General features: G+C 40.6%; 1 protein-coding gene across 2 annotated transcripts in view; it reads right to left on the bottom strand.

Moving 5' to 3' along the window:
* The window catches only part of RGS6 (regulator of G protein signaling 6), a 538,337-nt gene that overhangs the window by 426,382 nt on the left and 90,126 nt on the right, over positions 1-21,829 (bottom strand). For both annotated transcript variants that reach the window (XM_075331066.1, XM_075331067.1), the window contains exon 2: positions 16,214-16,315. In XM_075331066.1, coding sequence (XP_075187181.1) covers positions 16,214-16,294 — 81 coding nt within the window. In that variant the 5' untranslated portion in view covers positions 16,295-16,315. The remainder of the gene's footprint in view (positions 1-16,213; positions 16,316-21,829) is intronic.

Here is a 21,829-nt window from a genome sequence, read left to right as displayed (position 1 = left end):
TGAGGTAAATATGAAACCTGCAGACACTATTATAAAAATAATTTATCTGAAATATGAAAAAGCCCTCAAAAGTACCAGCCACTAGGTTATTCCCTTCTGTCTAACTTGCTGTCTATTGCATGGTGTTCAAGAGGTTTTCAGACAAATGCCATAAAATAGCATTCTTGATATAATTCAAACTGCAACCCATCCTAGTCACATCAGGGCAGGCTCCAAACTAAACATACAGCTGTGAAAAGTATTGTAAAAGTCTCCAATTTTCTAAGTAAATATATTTCTAAAAGTGCTATTGACATGAAAATTCTCACCAGATGTTGGTAACAACTCATCCCATCTACACAAAGAAATCAAACAATAGATGTTCATAACTTTAATGATGTGTAATAATGAGAAATGACACAGTGAAAAAGTATTGAACATATGAAGAAATGGAGGTGCAAAAAGCAATGGAAAGTCTTAACACCAGCTCAAATTTATCAGTAACTAGAAAGTAAAATAATATCAACTGGATCAATTGATGACCTATAAAAAGGTGTCTCATTACCAAGGTGCCCCACAAGAAACATCTCATGATGGGTAAAACCAGTGAGATATCTCAAGACCTTATTGTTGCAAAACATACTGATGACATTGGTAACACATTTACATTAACATTTAGAATTTCTAAACTACAGAAGGCTGCAAGTGAGCACTGCTTGGGGACATAATCAGGAAGTGGAAAGAAGATAAATTTCACCATAAACTGGCCATGATGAGGTGTTTCCAGATGTCAGACAGACAGAGGAGTGAAAAGAATTACCGTATTTTTCGTTTTATACGTATGATGCACCGGATTATAAGACATAGATTGACGCAAAGGAATTCAAGAAAATGGCCATGGAGTCCTATCTGCGCATACGCCGCCTCCGTGACCATTTTCTTCAAGTCCATCTCGTGAAGTGCGGGCGATTCAAAGCAGCCGGCAGATCACTGCAAGAACCCATGAGCCCACAGTATCACGGACCCTCCGCTGCCACATACGGACCCTCTTGAGCTGCGACACCCCGTCCTCCAAACCCGCCGGCAGATCAATGTTGCCAGCCACTTAGGGACCCCCCGAGCCCTCCGTATCACTGACCCTCCGCTGCAGCACACTGACTCTCCTGAGCTGCTCCAATGCAGTGACACCCCCTCCGAGCCCTCCGTATCGCAGACCCTGTGCCATCACTGCCGCCCCGATAAGCCATATGCGGTTTGTAAGATGCACTCCCATTTCTCCCCCACTATTGGGAAAAAAAGTACTTCTTACAACCCGGAAACTACAGTGTCAGAAGAGTTATTCAGGAGCCAAGAACCACCTGTGCAGAGCTACAGAAAAACCTAGAATCAGCAGGTACAATTGCTTCAAAGAAAACAATAAGTAATGCACTCAGCAATATACATTCTATTGGTGTCACACACTCAGAGGTGTAATGAATTGAAATGCAATGCATCACACCAGTGATAAGAGTAATACAAGGTAAAATCCCATAGAGGGACTAAAAATGTTAAACTAGAAATTAATAAAACGGAAAAAAAAATATCAAAAACAAAAAAAATAGATAAAACAAAGTGAAAGCAATATTCTACTAATAAATCTGTATTTTGTCTAAAAACAAAAATAAAAAAGTACACATATTTGAAATCACCGTGTCCGGAACAACACGATCTATAAAACTGTCACACTAGTTAACCCCTTCAGTAAATAGCATAAAAAAATAAAACACATAAAAAAACTATGATTTATCATCATACTGCCAAAAAACAAGTGGAATGAAATGCGATCAAAAAGTTGTATGTAAATAAAAATGGTATCGATGTCACGGTATTGACCCAAAGAGAAAAAAGCTATCATCACCTTTACCACACGCTGAACTGTTTACAAAAAAAATCCTGAATTGCTGTTTCATGTTCATTCTGCCTCATAAAAATCGAAATAGAGGCAATTTAAAAATGTTATGTGCCCAAAAATAGTACGAATAAAAATGTCAACTACTCATCCCCCAAAAAAACAAGCCCTCAAATTACTCTCATTCAGACATCGATGCACAATGGTCCAATCTTGGGCAGCAATGTACGGACTGGCTACGGATCTCCAGACCGGAGCATGACAACTTAATATATTTCTAGGAGACAGTGAGGCTTGGGTCGGGAGAGCCACGGCCAGTGAGTACATTGCGGTCTGAGAATGGATCAATATGCACAGATATCTGAATGAGCCCTTAAGCACACTGGGGGCATTCAAAAGGGGTTATGCAGAAGTGGCCAACCCCATTGAAAACACCACTTTTTTTTTTTTTTTTTAATTGCACTGCCGAAATGGTGCTTTTAATCTAAGTCCCCTGCCCCTGGTCTTATATTCACCCACTGGCGTCCTCATCTATTATCACTGCCACTGCCATCAGTCATCTCCAGTTTGTGCAGCTACGGTGTTTCATGGGGTGCGCCAGAGGTCACTAGTCAATACAAGTCTATTAGAGCCTCATTGTGGGTCTTATAGATATGGTACAAGTTGCTGCTACGGGACTGGAGTGATACAAGATTTCTCCCGTGCCTCCCCCATACTCTGGAACGCTCTACCTCAGCATATCAGACTCTCTCCTACCGTGGAAAGCTTCAAGAGGAACCTCAAGACCCATCTCTTCCAACAAGCCTACAACCTACAATAACCCTCAGTCCAGTACATCACTGCGCAACCAGCTCTGTCCTCACCTATTGTACCATCACCCATTCCCTGTAGACTGTGAGCCCTCGCGGGCCTCTCTTCTCCTATACCAGTCTGTTTTGTACTGTTAATGATTGTGGTACATATACCCTCTTTCACTTGTAAAGCGCCATGGAATAAATGGCGCTATAAATAATAATAATAATAATAATAATAATAATAATGAAGAAAAAAACTTAAAAACGCCAGAGGGTGAGTATATTACTAGGACAGGGACTTTAGGTTAAAAGCACCACTCCAGCACTAAAAAAAACCAACCAAAAAACGTCAGCGTTGAGCTTTAAGATATGGAGGAAAACACATTTTTCTTGGTAATGAAGAAGATGCTTTTAAAAGTAAAAGGTAGGAGTTTTTATCGGGACTATGTTACCCACAAGGCAATATTCATAGTTTAACATGTAGGGATGGGGGTGACAGACTCCCTTCAATATATGAGCAAATAAAAATAAAAAAACTATAAGGAAAACTAATGAGCAGCACAATTACACATCAATGTACAGCAAATTACCGAAGATGTCTGTGTACTGCCCAGGACCAGGAGGCATTCAGCAATAGATAAAAACACATCAATGTCATTTCATTTCCATCAACACTTCCTGTCTTTAACCTATCCCCTTAACATTTAGATTCTCCTCTGCTGTCATTTCTGCCTTGTTGTTAAAACACTGCCATCTGTGCAAGGAAAGATCTAGAGCCCATTACAAGCAACCAGTGGGAAAGAGACCTAAATCCCTGCTTTGCAAACTATTCCTGGCTCTGCCTGCTCTGATTTTTTTTTGCAGCTGAATCTAGCATATGCCCTTGGTAAGATACATAAAACCGTTTCTAGACCTTTTCTATATTTATTTTGGTCTTTCTCATTTTGAAGTCCAATATAGTGTAAGGAAGGAATGAAATGTAGTTTGTCTTGTGCTGGGCTACAGTCCGGCTCTACCTTCGTCTTCTCCATAAAGAAATTCCAGCACTGCATGTATTTCCTTATTTTTCTATTCACAGAGATGTATTCTGATATAACGAGACTAAAGTGACCCAATAATAACACAGCAATAAAGCGGAGTGCCCATTCTTACTTTCCATGAATCTACCTGGGGAAGTATGAGATTTTAAATTAATGAAAGCGGCAGATGTTGAAGAGCATGGACCCTTAAAAATAAATATATAGTCCCGAAGCTATGGAAGAGTCCCCTGCCACCGACTATCCCTCAGTGGATTACTAGGGTCAATGAACTTATGCACATGGAGGATCTGACTTCATCCAGGCATGACTCATACATGAAATTTCGGGCCACTTGGAAAGAGAGGATAGACTTCCAACAAACTGAGTGATATCGAGATCTGTTGGGGGTGCACCCGGGGTACAGCGACAGGACTTTGCAATGATGGTAGGTACGCACGTGTAACGCCTGCCTGGATCCACAGACTCAGATGGGCTGTAAAGGGGAGGCTAGAGGGAAGCCACTAACCAAGCAGGACCCCCAGAACCCTGAAACCCTTTAACCCCTCTACAGGGATTTGGAATTACACAGGGCCCTGGAGATCACTACCTGTGGAAGGCTGCAGTCCGATGAGAGTAGTAGTCAGGCAGGGTCAAACCAGGAATTGCGGAACAGGGACAGACTCGGCAGACAATGACGTTGTCAGTAAACGTAGCAGAGGTCAAATCCGGATCGGGCAGCGAGGTACAAAAACAGTAGGCAGGAAGGTAGTCAGAAAACACACAGAAGTCAACACACAGGAATCACCAAACAGAATAGGACGTAACAGGAGCCAGGAAACTCAGAACTATCTCTGGCAGTGGTCATGTGACAGGAGGGGGAATAAGAAAGGTGTGGTGTGTTCCCATTGGCTGTAGCTGAACACTGGCAACTTCAGCTGGAAGACACATGCCACCCACAGTCAGCCAGCGGTACTGCAGATCCCAAGCTAACCCAGCCCAGTGCATGATCGGAGCCTGCGCCCACCACTGGCATCGGCTCCTCTCCCATCACCAGCACCAACCACGGCAGGAACACGGCGTTGCCTGGCGATCGGAGCAGAAGTCGCTGGAACAGACTCCGGCGGTGACGTAACAGTACGTTTGAGGCTCCGAAAACTGAACGACACTGTGGTTGCCCCCTCCTAAATCCACTTCTCCTCGTCTCTTTTTTTCTCTCTTCTTCCTCTCTTGCAGGGGCCCTATCCTACCTATGTTTTTTTCTTCTGCTTACTATTCCTTTTCTTCTATATCGCTCTGTTTCTAGACTTTTAAAACATGGGAAAACTCTCTGGAATCTCCTAAATCCAGTCTGTACAAGACAGGTCAGACGACTGGAAGTTTTACAGGACACTGCTTTTGATTTTATTGTCTGATGTGTTGTGTACCATTGTATGTGTAAGTCACTCATGCACTGTTTTTGCACCCCAAGTTTGTTTGGTTCCTGTTAAATAAAGATTTAAAAAAATAAAATAAATACACACACACACAAACACACACATACACATAGAGAACAAAATTATGAGGCAAGTTATTTAAACTATCATCATTTTTATGCGATTTTCCAACTCCAAGCTATAGAGACCGAAATGCATTCTTGATATTGTTAAGATATTGGGGTGTGATCACAGAACCATCAATTGTTTTGTTGCAAATAGTCAACAGACTCACAAAAAATGTGTTGAGAAAAATAGATACACATTAACTGCCAAAGATTTTAGAAGAATCAAATGTGAAGCTACCAGGAGCCCATTATCCTCCGTCATATTCCAGAACTGCAGAACCCCGGACGCCCAGAAGGACAAAGTGTACAGTTCTCAGAAATCCAGCCGAGGAGGCTCAAACTGACCACCACTGAACAAGACACAATAGTTGAAGCAATAGTGGAATTTATATATTCATGAATCGCATGCAATAGCTGGACTACGCAGAACCAGAAGGGTACCCACCAGATTGTGCAATCATAAATGTGCCAGTAAATAGACCACACTATGTACTATATAGTGAATAGTGTAAAAAATAAAATATTAATATATCATAATATTAATTTCTGAATTGCTGGTTTTTTTTTGTTTATCTGAATAAAAAGCAACCAAAAAAATGTTATGTACCCTGTGTGATTGACCACAATTTTCTGCATGCCTAAAAAAGGGATATTGTAGGTCACCTTGCTTGCACCTGCCTTTTCAGCTTTGCCTATAAATTTTCAGTGGGACTGAGATCAGGGATGGTGGTGGCCACTGCAAAACATTGATTTTGTTATCCTTAAGCCACTTTATAGCCAGTTTGGCAGTATCCTTTGGGTCATTGTCCATTTGGAAGACCCATTTCCGCCCAAGCTTTAAGTTCCTGGTTGATGTCTTGAGATGTTTCTTCAGTATTGCCATGTAATCTTCCTTCCTCATGATGCTATCTATTTTGTGAAGTGCACCAGTCCCTCCTGCAGCAAAACAGCCCAACAACATGATGCTACCACCCCCGTGTTTCACAATTGGCATGGTGTTCTTAAGCTTCAAAGCCGCTCCCTTTTTCCTACAAATGTAAATGATGGTCATTATGGCCAAACAGTCCAATTTTAGCTTCATCAGACAACAGGATAGGTCTCCAAAAAATAAGGTGTTTCTTTCTGTGTGCATTTGTAAACATTAATCTGGCTTTTTTATGGGTTTTTTGGAGCACTGTGAATAATGACACAGTCTTACCAGCTTCCGCCAGCATCTTCACAATGTCTTTTTCTTTTGTTCTTGGGTTATATGCACATGTCTGACCAAAGCATGTTTGTACTTGAGTATAACTGTGTGTCCAGATGAGCGAGGCACCTTCAAGAATCTGGAAATTGCACCCATGGATGAACCAAGCTTGTGCAAGTCCACAATTCTCTTCCTGAGATCTTGGTTGATTTCTTTTGACTTTCCCTTGATGCTACAGAAAGAAGCAGTGTGTTTAAAATACATCCACTGGTGTGTCTCTAATTAACTCAGATGTCGCCAACAAACCTATCAGAAGCTTACATGCTGGGATGTGTTAACATGTAAAATCCGCTGTCAATCTCTGACAGTGGAGTGTAAAGCGGGCTTTACACGCTACGATATCGCTAGCAATTGCTAGCGATATCGAGCGTGTAATACCCGCCCCCGTCGTGTGTGCGATATCGTGTGTTTGCTGCCGTAGTGAACATTATCGCTACGGCAGCGTCACACGTACTTACCTGGTCGTCGTCGTCGCTGTGACTGCCGAACAATCCCTCCCTCAAGGGGGAGGGACGTTCGGCATCACAGCGACGTCACCACGACGTCACTAAACGGCCGGCCAATCAAAGCGGAGGGGCGGAGATGAGCGGGACTAAACATCCCGCCCACCTCCTTCCTTCCGCATTGTGGGCCGGGAGCCGCAGGACGCAGGTAAGATCTGTTCATCATTCCCGGGGTGTCACACACTGCGATGTGTGCTACCCCGGGTACGATGAACAATCTAACGTGCAATTCTAGAGACAGGTACGATGTGTATGTGATGAACGTTTTAACGTTCAATCGCACGTACCTGTCACACACTGCAATGTTCTTACAATGCCGGATGTGCGTCACTTACGACGTGACCCCGTCGACACATTGTAAGATACATTGCAGCGTGGAAAGCGGGCTTAACTTTCACTATATAAATGGTCATAACCATGGATACCTAAGCTGCAATGCGCTGCACATGAGGTAAGAGACATGGATAATCAGGAGGACTATACTACATTTATAATTTGAGGTATTTGCTAATATTATTATTATTATTACACCTACTACATATTGGGATGGGATCTTGGAGACAGGAAAAACCCTTTAACTCAAAAGATTGTGTACGAAATTGCTGTTGGAAAACTACATATTGTTGGAAAATATTTGTATTTTCATTGCCTAATTGTAATACATACGGAATACTGTAAAACCTGTGGGGCAAATATGTTCACTACATCTCTATATGAAGGCTTCCTGGGTTTAAAAGGACTTGTCAAAAGGATTTGTCTTCACGAGTGACTTGTGTCTAGAACATACACATAGATATTCGATTGTTGTTTTCTTAATGGTTTTTGCACATGAGGATGAGTACTTTGACATAACACCAATTGACTAAAACAAGATCCAGAGCTGGTGAGCAACTTCTTCACTAATGGACTGTAATGAATCACCACTGTTGTGCTTACAGTATAGGATGAAAAGCTTTGCTGACCATATCATAAGCTCATACACAGAAAGATTCAGCCTACAGTGCAGACATCAGCAATGTCAGTAGGAAATTGCTTCCTTTAAAGGAATACTAAACAAAAAGTGAAATGCTGTGTAGTAGAAATAGGTTCTACAATAACCAACTATGATGTCTCTAAATGTTTATGGAGCTCTTAGAAGTGGAGATGCATATGATTACATAATGATTATGGGGGGAGGGGTGTTAGATTTTTCTGGGCTTCCTTTACTATCCACTGAGGAACTCTGCAGTCATTCTTTCCTTAGCTTTAAAATAGCAGCACTCCGTTATTAAAGGGAATCTGTCACTGAGTTTTTGCTACCTCATCTGAGAGCAGCTTAAGGCCCCCTTCACACGTCCGTGAAACATGTGCGTGTTTGGTCCGTTTCCGTATGTACCGGAGACACGGACAAACATGCACCAATGTTAATCTATGTTTGAGGGCACACGTGCTCCGCCCTTCCGCTTCTATTGGCCTGTCTGCCGTGTGACGTCGCTGTGACGCCGAACGTCCCTCCCACTTCAGGAAGTGGACGTTCGCCGCCCACAGCGAGGTCGTATGGACGGATAAGTACGTGTGACGGGGGTTACTCGTATGTGCGGCACGTTCAACAAATTGAACGTGCCACACATACAATGGGGGCGTTGCAAATCGCATACGAAATCGTATGCGAAATTGCAACGTGTAAAGCAGGCTTTAGTTAGTTGCTCATGGTTGTAAAAAGGACACCTAAGCTACAATGCCCTGTACATGCGGTAAGAGACATGGCTAATCAGGAGAACAATACTACATTTCTAACAGGAGGTATTGGCTAATATTATTAGTATATCTACTACATATTGGGATACCCCATTAAAGGGAACCTGTCACCAGTTTTGGGGGATATAAGCTGCGGCCACCACCACTGGGCTCTTATATACAGCATTCTAACATGCTGTATATAAGAGCCCAGGTCGATATGTAGAACATAAAAAAATAATTTATAATACTCACCTAGAAGGTCGCTCCAGTGCACAGCAGTCGGATGGGTGGCGCCGTTCTCCGGGACCGGCACCTCCTCTTTCGGCCATCTTGGTCTTCCTTCTCCTGAAGGTGGCGTGCTTGACGCGTCCTACGTCATACATACTCACCAGCACTGAGGTCCTGCGCAGGCACACTTTGATCTGCCCTGCCACATACTCAGTATGTTCTCTTTTCTTGCTGATGTTCAGAAAGTCTGTAGAGCAAAGAGCACTGACAGAACACTGGCCAGGAGAAAGAACACTGAGCAGTAGGACACACCAGTCCAATCACGAATAACATTCTGTTTCAATGGAGAGGGTGGGACGTTATAGCACAACAGCCCACTGAGCAAACAGCAGTGATGACCTTCCATTTCAAACTCCTATATTAATACTGGGAGCTTCATATGAGGCATAATTTGTGAAAAAATAAATAAATAAACTGGATGTAATGCTAGTAAGTTAATTGTAGGGATTTGTGTTAAAAAGTTGAGTTTATAAAAAAAGCTCAGGTTTTTAATGCACCACTCCAGCATTTATTTTTTTTTGCACCACTGGAGTCCCCTAAGTTCCCAATCCCCTGCCTTCTACTCAGCCTGCCCTCCAGCGTCTTCATCTTTTTCCTGCGTTGATCCGGTTGGTCTCCGTTGATTTGTGACCTGATGACCGCTCCAGTGTTTCATAGAGCACGCCAAAGGGGACAACTCAATGCAAGTCTACGAGAGCCTTGTTCTGGCTCTCATAGAGTTGCATTAAGCATTTGCAAAGTAAATTCTGACTTACGGCCAGTCAGAAGTTACGGGAAAAACATTACTTTAACTCATATTGGAGAAACAGTTAAAGATTCTCAAACTTTAAATTTTCAAAAACGCTGTCACTTTACTCCCATTTCGGTCCCACTAGAAGAATTGAACATTAAATTCCCAGATCACTGGTATTTTATGTTATTGTCAGTTACACATTGACAGGTGGCCCTTTAGGGCTTTTATGTGGTTGTGCAAGAATAGAAAAACATTGCTGCTTTCTTTCAGAAACAGCATCACCCCTGACCATGGGTTGAGTCTGGTATTGAAACTCTGCCCCATTAAAGTCTATGGAGCGAAGTTTCAAAATTAGGCTCAACCTATAGCTAGAGGTGGAGCTTTTTCTATTTATGGACAACACCTTTAATAAGACTTATAGCAAAGTAAGCAAAGGGCTTCCCGCAGTGTGATATAAAAGTACGTCATCAAGCACGAGCTGATTAAAAGGGGCTCATTAAAAGTATACATATTAAAACCAGTGGCATTTTGCTTTATTTTTATGTGATTATCCAAACCAAACAAAATATAGAAACATTAAGGGTTTTCACACTGGCCATTACAACAGTCAATAAGCTAATATTTACTTCTCTCAGTATCTCATCAGCTTTCCTGTATATGCAGACACAGAATGGGGAGAATCATCATATTATTAAAGGGTGAACAAATTAGTGACAGGTCTATTGTAGTGCTGGAGACCCAGATAATGTAGGAAAGCAAGATATATTATAAAGAAAGATAAAGCCCTGCCTGCAAGTCTCAGAGATGGGTCTGTATGCCATTACTTCCTGGAGACTGTGTCAATTGACACCCATCTATTTCAAATGCTATAAAGTGCACATTAAAGTAAATAAAGTAAGAAAAAAAAAACAAAAACAAAAAACGCAGAAGTCTTCATCTTCAAGAAATAAAACTATAAATTTGTAATTCTATGTCCTGAAAAAGAAGCCTTTGCCTCGAAACGCATAGACTAATAAACTACTTATTTATCCATCCTACTCTCCTCCATTGGCGGAGCAAAATTAACCTCTTATCTATTGATACACTGCTCTTTACTTTGCGGATCCGCAGCAGTCTCCTCTGTTTCTACTCTGTGGTTATGGATTTACAACTCCGACCAGGTGAGCACACCATATTCCTATGTACCCTTTATCACTGTGGTAATACCTTATTACTATGTCTTCTTTCCAGTTGTTAAAAAGTTGCCAATCAGTGGTGCGGGTATGGTTGGACTAGAAGCATGAGACACCTAGTCCTGTGGTGATAATCTCTTGCTAATAAAACACTGATTTTATTGAAACAGCAAAACTCAGCCAAGTACATGAAACATCACTGGGATCAGGGTCTCTTCTCCTACAGCATGATGTTCTAAGATTACATAGCAAAAACCTGGTGGCAGATTCCCTCTAAATACTATATCTGCTTGAGGCATGCAATGCTATGGGAAAGCCTTGGATTTTCCCTATATAAAACTTCTACTAAAATGTCATTCATTGATTTCAGTAGGTGCCATGCTCTTAGATTACATAGCGAAAACCTGATGACAGATTTCCTTTAAATGAGATATCTGCTTGAGGCAGGCCCTGCTTTGGGAAAGCCTTGGCTTTTTCCTCTATAAAAACTTCTACTAAAAATGAAATATCATAAATTGATTTCAGTAGGCGCCATGTAACTTTCCATTTTTTCTTTAGTGGCAGAGTATAATGAACTACTAAATAAAACAGAATAGAGAGCACTGGAATGGAGAGTTCAATCAGTTCAGATTTCTCCTTTTGCTTCATGGTGATGAAAGATAACCTCACACTACTATACCTGATCTAACAATTGTAAGGGTATGTGCGCACGTTGCTTTTTACCTGCTTTTTTGCTGCTTTTTCTTCTGCGCTGTTTAATGCCAAAATGGATGTGTTCTTCTATTCAAGCAAAGTCTATGGGAATTTGGGTTTCTTGTTCACACTATGTTGTTCAAAATGCTGCCTTTTTGAGGCAGAATTTTGGTCAAAAACTCAGCTTTTCAAAGAAGCAACATGTCAATTGTTTTTGCCATTTGGGTTTTGCACTGCAAAGCTGAGTTTTTGACCAAAGTTCTGCCACAAAAAGGCAGCATTTTGAACAACATAGTGTGAACAAGAAACCCAAATTCCCATAGACTTTGCTTGAATAGAAGAACACATCCATTTTGGCATTAAACAGCGCAGAAGAAAAAGCAGCAAAAAAGCAGGTAAAAAGCAGGTAAAAAGCAACGTGCGCACATACCCTAAAAGGGTCATCTGAAAACGCCTTAAAAATGATATGTATTGCATAGGGATATCGACAGATTGTCATATACCTATACAGTGTCAATAGGGCAAAAGGGAAAGGGGAATATCAAGAGTAATATATATATATATATATATATATATATATATATATATATATATATTAGTGTGTGTGTATATACTGTATATATATATATATATATATATATATATGTAAAAATACATATGTATATATATATACATACACATAGTATATACATATATATACAGTATATACATATATATACATACACACACACTGTATACATATATTATAAATTACCTCCCAATGTTCTGTAACGGAATCTAATAAACAATATATTACCACTAATATAAAAAAAACAATAAAATAAATAGGCCTGAAAATATTCATTTATGTTATAAAATGCCATAAAGTAGCAATTAAAATATGCACTACAAAAGTGAGAACCTCAGTTTAGAGAAAATAGGGCATTGCGTTACATGTTGACATTTAAAATGTCTCTGGTGTTGTCTGAAGTGGCTGTGTAAACTGTCACGACTACAGGAAAGTTAAAGATTTATGACGCACCGTAACGCTTTGATTTGGCAAAAGAAACCTTCTAAAAATCAAAAACTTCTTGGTAATAAAAAGATGAAACACCATAGCTTCTACTCTACTATAACTCATGATAGAAATTTGCCCCATCACATTGACAAGGTTCTATATACCATTTTGTAGAAGCAGAAATCCTATGTGGTAATAAAAGGAGGTTTAAACATATTTCCACCATTCAATGCCATACTATTACCGCGCTCTTCCCTCACAGGCCCATTGTGTTATCATGCTTATTTCACGTATGCAAAAAAAGGCACACAGCCCTTGCACCAGAATCTTTACAAGGGAATCTGTCACCAGGTTTTTGCAATGTAATCTGAAAGCAGCATGATGCAGGGACGGAGACCATGATCGATTCCATGAATGTTTGACTTACTGGACTGTTTTGCTGTTTCAATACAATCAGTGATTTATCAGAAGGAGATTATTACTACAGGACAATAGTCTTTATGTTTTCCAATCTAATCCCACCCTCCGAAATGATCAGCAGCTTTCTGTTGTTATACAATGAGCACAGAATACTGTGGTGTGAGTGGGGTTATACACAGCTCAAGAACTGCGCACTGCTAGATCCGAATCGGTGAAAACTGTGACCATGATAACTCATATATCCAGTATACTAAGTGATACATTGCTGGAATCAGGGACTTTGCTACCCCATGCTGCTGGCAGATTACATTGCAAAACTTGATGCCATATTCCCTTTAAAAGGGAACCTGTCATGTAAAAAAAAAACAAACGCCGGAGAGGCTTCAGTCAGCACTTTGTGCACAGTCGTATGCTTTGTACTAATGAATTGAGGAGTTGGCTGTCAGTCAGCACGGAGGCAGTGGTTACAGCTGTTGCTCATTATGTATTCAGCAGTGACTGAACTAAAACCATATCAGCTGCACCTCTATGACTGAAAGCACAATGCTGCCGGGAAGAATAAAATTAATTTCCTCCTGGCAATGGGATTCTCAGTGTGGTAGCTGCAGAATGCTATTAACCTGCAGATTAACCCCATATCTGCAGGTTAATAGCATTTTTCAAAATAACAGGTGCCCTTTAAGGCAGTTGAGTCAGAACTGTGTCCATGTATGAATATTCTTTTATCATATATATAATTATTAATTTAAGTGTAAGCTACACCAAAACCATTTGTTTACTCTCTGTGATCATGCAATTTAGCTGACAGCCATATCAGACTTTCATGTGGCTTGAGATAAGGCATGCTTAGAACTGGAAGGCTATGTGCGCACGTTGCGTAATTGCATGCAGTTACGCTGCGATCTGCACCGCAGCGTAACTGCATGCGTCATGCGTCCCCTGCATAATCTATGAAGATTATGCAGGAGCCGTGCGCACGTGGCGTCTTAGAGCGCAGCGCTTCGGCTGCTGCCCGTCAGAACGCATGAAATCGGCTTTTTTTTTTTTTTCATTATGGACTGTTTCTGCAGCGATTTGAAGCGCACGTGTGCTGTTCAAATCGCTGCAGAAATTTCTGCAGGGACAGAACGCTACGTGCGCACATAGCTAGCTAGTTTAGAAAACCAACCTATGGAGGGGTTAACCGTTCAAGATCATCAACTCCATGGCCATACACAAACCATCTCTCATGCGGAAGGAGGACTTGTCTTGTCTTGCAGTACACAGACAAAATGGTGATTTCAATGCTTATTTTTCCCTATTGTAATACTGCAAGGAAACAACATATAGCCACAGATTTCCCCACAGATTAAATAGATGGGGGGATTCAGCAGGTGGACACCCCATGATCAGGTTACTGTAAAGGTACCTGTTTGACAAGTAGTGATTATTCCAAGTAGGCAATCCATTTACTGTAAGTAGAGCACAGTAGGAAATTTTCAGAATGGGGATGGAGGCAAAGGAAACCCTGAGAACTTGCACATTTGTAAACGCTTATTACACAGTCCTTCTATTGAATATTTTCATCTTTGAATGCAATTTTATAATTTGCATAAAATTATTATTGTAAATAAAAGTTTAGCAATTTGGTAAATGTGTTGTATTACTTATGGTACACTGATCCTTGGTAACATACGGTAATATACAGAGCTGTTGTCAGAATTCTGGAGATATCAAGAGTGAAACCACATTCCTTTTTGCCTTTTTGGCTCAACCTCAGCTCAAAATTTGTTCTAGCATCTTACATTTTGAGCCACCATTTATACAAGAGAGCATACAATAATACGTTGTAGAGAAACCTGTCAAACTTATTATCTGAGAATAAAGGGAACCTGACAGCAGACTTGGCAACTATAAGCTGCGGCCACCACCACTGAGCTCTTAGGCTATGTGTCCACGGGAGAATGTAGCTGCGGATTTTTCTGCATCAAATTCCGCAGCTTTCCCGCAAAATCCGCACCTTTTCAAAGGTGCAGATTTACCGCAGAATTGCCGTGGATTTGATGCGGATTTTTTTTTTTTCCCCCAATTTTAAAGCCAAAATCCGGATGAAAATCCGCAACAATAATTGACATGTTGCAGATTTTTCCGGATCAAAATCCGCACGAAATCCGCTGCGGAAAAATCCGCAGCGTGGGCACAGCATTTCCAAAATGCCATAGAAATGGCTGGTAAGTGCCTGAGCTGCAGATTTTTGGGAAATCCGCGGCTTTTCCGGGAGAAATCCGCGGCAAAATCCGCGCATTTTCCGCAGCGTGGGCACATAGCCTTATATAGAACATTGCAGAATACTGTATATAAGAGCCCAGGCCAAGCTGTATAACGTAAAAAACACTTTTAGAATACTCAGCTAGGGGGGAGGTCCGGTCTAATGGGTATCACTGCTCTCCAGTCCAGCGCCTCCTCTCTCCGGTCCGGCGCCTCCTCTCTGCTGTGATCTCCATCCTCCTTCTACCCAGCCCAGTGTGGTTGATGCGTTTACGTTATCCACACAAGCCGATATTGCGGTACTGCGCAGGCGCACATTGATCTGTCCGGCTGAGGGCAAATCAAAGTACTGTAATGCGCAGGCGCGGGGAAAGGTTAAAGACCGCCCGCCCATGCACACTACAATACTTTGATCTACCCTGAGCAGGGCAGACCAAAGGGTGCCTGCGCAGGACCACAATGCCGGCTAGTGTGGATGACGTAGGATGCATCATGCACACGGGCCTCAGAAGGAAGATGGCAATCACCTCAAAGAGGAGTCACCGGACTAGAGAGCAGTGACACCGATCGGACTGTACAGGACCGCCCCCTAGATGAGTATAATAAAAGTGTTTTTTACATTCTTTGACAGCGGCCTGGCCTTTTATATACAGTATTCTAGAATGCTGTATATAAGAGCTCAGTGGTTGTGGCCGCAGCTTATAGTCACCAAATCTGATGACAGTGTCTTATTAAGTGCTTCAAAGGAATAACCAAATAACATGGACAACACAAATTAAAAAAAAGACAATCTACATAAAGTATCAAGTAGAATGATCAATAATTGTTAGACCTGAAATAAATGACATGTTTTGTGTACTGAGATAGTAATGTAGCACAGAAGAGAATCTGCAGTATTTGCAAGGCGTATATGTTAAAGTCTCTTATTCTGATATGTATTCAAAACACTTTAATAAAGGAAACAAGAAGCCTTACTTTTCTGTAGACAATCATGTTAGGAGTGTTGTCTTCAGGGTCTGTAACTCCGACGACACTTGCATCAGAAGACTGAGCCATGATTGGGATTTTTTACAGTCACTGAAATAAAATATAGAACAAAACGGTGAATCTCCTTGGTAAATTAAACAGAGTAGATTCATGATTTTGTAATTTATTAAAAAAAGGCCATATAAGCAGATCTGTTTGTAAATGAACGCTAAACTTTAAACTTGTCAGTCTCATGATGTACTGATTCATAAACTGCCTGAAGCATGTGCAGAGATAACTGTGTGGGCAAATGAGCAAAATTGACTTATTAGTGATATTATTTTCGTGCCTAATTTTATTAACCTATCACTTCACCATTAATAGTCTAATAATTTATGAGCAGCTCAATTACTGACACTAGGAAATGAAATAAGGTAAGGGTAATGTGTTTATAACCTTGTATGAACTAAACAATAGAGGATGTTTAAAAGGGTTTTTCCACTATGTTTTCACCCCCTTGCCATACAGTATATCATAGCGCTTCAAAACAATGCTTAGATACATGTATAACTTTTATGAGCACATCTCAGCAGGGATCACATTGTACTGTAGATTCCTTTTCCTCCTCTGATACTTCCTTTTCCGGCACAGAAATCAGACCAAATGAAAGGAAGTTGTCACTGGGCTCCTAATCGTGGGTGTGGACGATAATGAGTGAATGATAGCTTCCTGAACATGCCTCCTGAAGACACAATTAGTCTGCCTCATGCAAGCTGAGCTGGCAGTCTCATTCAGCAGTAACAGCAGGGGTCAACACCTTTGCTAGTGAAGTGCTGCAATCTACATTTCAAAAGCAAAGGGTTTAGGTAATCTAACCACTGACATGGACAGCTGAAAAACACAGAAAGTTTCATAACAAACACAGTGATAGGGTCGTACTGGCAATTGGCAGATGGGCTGGAACCCACCCTGGGCTGCTCTGACACTTTGTATCTCCCAAAATCTTCAACATAACAGGGTGGAAAATGGAGGGGATGTGCTAAGTACTTTCTCATGGGCCACTGCAATACATGATGGAACTTGTAGTAATAAAGCACAGTAAGTCTGGGGAGAGGAGGTGATCAATGTAAACCTTACAGCTACAGCTGGTAGATTTCAAGTAATGCTATCTGCATGATAAAAGGTTTATATTACTATAATAATAATAATAATAATAATAATAATAATAATAATAATAATAATATGGATGCATTTAGTGCCACATAATAGCATGATTGATGAATAAAAAAATGAAATGAGTTAGGGCAGTGGATAACTTCTTTAATAGTTTGGTTTATACATTGGTTTAATGAACTTGAAGAGATTTTAGCTAGATTTATGAAAAGTTATAGTAAAATAATAAAGCAACTTTGAAACAGAAATCTTATTAGTAATAAACATAAATTATCAGAATTCTGTATACTGTGATCAGACAAAGTGGGGCCCTGGGCAAAAGTTTAAAGTGGGGCCCTAAATGATCACATATTGCACCATCACACTCAAACATTTAGGTTACATTTACATGTGCGGAGTTCAGTATTGTCAATCACACTTGTTTAATGGTCTGAAGTCCTTCAGTGCTTGTTTCACAGCCTTTTTACACAGGTTGGTGAAGAATAATGGGCACAGAACAATCACTAGAAGATCAATCTATCTCCATACAGTATCATGTTAAATCGGCAGCACTTCTGCAGTTTGCATCGGGTGATGTGCTGCTAAGAATAATGATTTTTGCCTCACCATAAACAATGCAATCACCTGATGAACGAGCAGCATTTTGGTTTGTTTGTTGGGTGATTGCTGATATGTTTACACCTATTTATTCTTATCTGTACATCAAGGATTAATAAGTGGATGCTACATACACACAGTATGTGACACAAATACAGTATTTTACACACATATCACAGACTGAGCACACATAAATATTATATACTGTATATACGAATATAAAAAGCACATACATACAGTCATGGATGAAGATGTTTGCACTCTTGAAAAATTTAAAGAAAATGAAGCATTTCTCCAAGAAAATTATTGCAATTACACATGTTTTGTTATACACGTTTACTTCCTTTGTGTGCATTGGAACAAAACAAAAAAAAAAAACCCACAAAACAAAAAACTGGAAAAAAAGGCAAATTGGACATAATTTCACATACAACTCCCAAAATGAGCTGGACAAAATTGTTGGCATCCTCAACTTAATATTTGATTGCATGCCCTTAGGAATAAATAGCTTCAATCAATCGCTTCCTATAACCATCAACAAGCTTTTTAAACTTCTCAGCTGGAAGTTTGGACTCTTCTTTTGCAATCCGCTTCAGGACTCTCATATTTGAAGGCGCCTTTTACGATCTCTCCACAGGTGTTCAATGGGATGTAGATCTGGACTCATTACTGCCACTTCAGAATTCTCCAGCACTTTGTTTCCATACATTTCTGGGAGCTTCTTGAAGTATTTTAGAGGTCATTGTCCTGCTGGAAGACCCATGACTTAGGAGGCAAATCCAGCTTTCTAACACTGGGTATAGTACATTGGAACCCAAAATCCTTTCGTAATTTTCAAATTTCATGATGCCTTACACACAGTCAAGACACCTAGTGCCAGAGGCAGCAAAACAACCCCAAAACTTCTTTGAACTTCCAGCATATGTGACTGTAGGTATTGTGTTCTTTTTAATGCAGGCCTCATTTCGTTTTCCGTAAATAGCAGAATGATGTGCCTTACTAAAAAGCTTTATCTTGATCTCATCTGTCCACAAGACGCTTTCCCAGAAGGATTTTTGTTACTGACGTACATTTTGTCAAATTACAATTTAGCTTTTTTATTTCTCTGTGTCAGCAGTGGGGACCTTCTGGGTCTCCTCAATAGTGTTTCATTAAAATGTGGACAAATTGTTTGCGCTGAGACTGATGCACCCTGATCCCACAGGACATCTTGAATTTCTTTTAAAACTTGATTGAGGCTGCTTATAATTGTTGTACTTTTTTAAACTATGGGTGACACGGTGGTTCAGTGGTTAGCACTGCAGTCTTGTAGCGCTGGGGTCCTCGGTTGAAATCCCACCAAAGATATCTGCAAGGAGATTGTATGTTCTCTCCATGTTTGTGGGGGTTTCGTCTGGGTTCTCCAGCTTCCTGCCACACTCCAAAGACATAAGGGTGCTTTACACGCTGCGACATCGCTAGCTAGCAATGTCGTGCGCGATAGCACCCGCCCCTGTCGTTCATGCAACATTTGATGATCGCTGCCGTAGCGAACATTATCACTATGGCAGCGTCACATGCACATACCTGCGGTGTCACACATAGCGATGTGTGATGCCGCAGGAACGACGAATAACCAGCGGCATGCACCACCATCGATATTATGAAAAGGAGCGACGTGTCAACGATCAACGATTTTTTACGCTTTTGCGATCGTTGATCGTCACTCCTTGGTTTCACACGCTGCGATGTCGCTAACGGCGCCGGATGTGCGTCACTAACGACGTGACCCCGACGATATATCGTTAGCGATGTCGCAGCGTGTAAAGCACCCTATACAGCTAGAGAATTTAGATTGTGAGCCCATATGGGGACAGTGGCACTATACAATTATTATTAAACCCGGATTGATATGTTGCAAGATGCCACGTCGGTGATAAGTGCCATACCATTAAATACATGTGTTCTAGCATACAAGTGAAACGTATGCCTAAAATGTAATGTGAACAAAGGCTGGACTCATACGCAAAATTCAAACAGGATTGGTCCCGTGCGCTTGTACACAATTCTGGTCCATAAAAGAGCTAAAATAGCACATGCTGCATCGTTTTCACATGAACCATGTGGAAAAATGACCACTAGCACATTTGCTACAATTGATCCGTAAGCTTTGTGTGTGGTCCAACTACTCACAAGGACAGCACAGAGTCAAATAAAAACTTGTCTAAAAAAACCTTAAAAGACAGACAGTTTTAGCAGTGTTGTTCTGGAAAAAAAAACTTTTTTCGAAGATCAAAGTTATACCCAAGGTCTGTGTTGAAACTCGATCTTTTGATTTGAAGGTTAATGTTTCCACCAGATTATATCAAGACTGAAACCACCAGACTGTCATATATTGTTATGAATCGGTATTTAGCATTGATTTTATTTTATTTTTAGACATTTATAGCTTCTTTTTTTTTTATAAGGCTTTCAGTGACTAGATGTCATTACAGTTTTGCATGGTTACTCATTTATTCTTATTGCTCTTCCTGTGTGGGTTTTCTATAACCATTTAGGCTAATGGTAACACACGGGTTATTGATGTATTAAAGCAAAAATAGAAATTCAACATTTCCAAGTCAACAAAAATTGTTTAATGGAAGTTTTTTTGTTGAGGAGGTCAAATAGCTAGTAAAGTCATGAAAATTACTCTTCTATTGATCACAGAACTGCACTTGAAATGCAATGGTTTTGTGTTATAAAAAATCCCCTAACAGTAATTGTCCCACTCTCTGATCTTATTCCTAGAGCTGGCGTTTTAGTTTTTAACAAAATGAAAAGCATCAGGATTGTCACATCTAATAAATGCGGCAATACCGGGCGGCTGCGGGCTGAAAATACCAGCCCCCAGCTGGCTTTATCTTGGCTGGGTATCAAAATTGGGGGGACCGCACGTCCTTTATAAAGATAAAAAGAATTAAGCAAGCGTTTCCTACTTACGGAGACTCTGTGTCATGGTGGCAAACTGCTTCCGGGTCACACATTCACTTCCTGTACTGCACATTATTCTCATCGTGTACACAGAGCCATTTGTGCTTTCCCCGCCCACCGGCCTTTCTGTCATTTATGATTTGGTTGCAGTCAGACGCGCCCCCAGCCTGTGACAGTGTCTGCCTGCAGTCATTGCTCATCGGGGCTCAGTCATTGTCTACACTCACAGACGGCAGTTATGTTCTATGGCCGCTTGCTGTGAGATGTAGCAGAGCTTGAAGCGGCATGAGACCTCGTGTGGATTACGCTGGACCAGGAGGGGTGTGTTGACGGTTAATAAAGTGGTGAAAGAGGGTGCGTTTTTGTATTTTATTCCAAATAAAGGATTTTTTCTCTGTGTTTGTACTTATTTACTTTCATTTACAGTTTAGTGATGCAGGTATCTCATAGACGCCTGTGCCATCACAAACCTAGGGCTTAGTAGCAGTTGTGCGCTGTTATTAACCTCTGCTATTACCCCCATTGCCATCGCACCAGGACAATGGAATATGTAGAAATCCCAACAATATTTTTTTCCTCATAGTGTAACTTAAAAGCATTTTTTTTTTCTACTAGATCAACTTTATGCCTATAAAATGCACAGATGTGTTGCAGAATTATTATAATTAATTAGTACCTTGAAAAAGTATTGATACCCCATGCGCTTTTCTATGTTACACCCACAAACGTAAATGTATTTTATTGGAACTTTATGTGATATACCAACACTAAGTAGCAAGTATTTGTTAAGTGTAAATTAAATAATACATGGTTTTCCATATAGTTTAAAAATATTAATCTGAAAACTGTAATGTGCATTTGTATTCAGCCCCCTGTAGTCCGATACCCTTAAATAAAATCTTA

This window comes from Anomaloglossus baeobatrachus, chromosome 12 (assembly GCF_048569485.1).
Source record: "Anomaloglossus baeobatrachus isolate aAnoBae1 chromosome 12, aAnoBae1.hap1, whole genome shotgun sequence".
In the NCBI taxonomy this organism is placed as follows: Eukaryota; Metazoa; Chordata; class Amphibia; order Anura; family Aromobatidae; genus Anomaloglossus; species Anomaloglossus baeobatrachus.
This window is presented reverse-complemented; position numbering and strand designations above follow the sequence as displayed.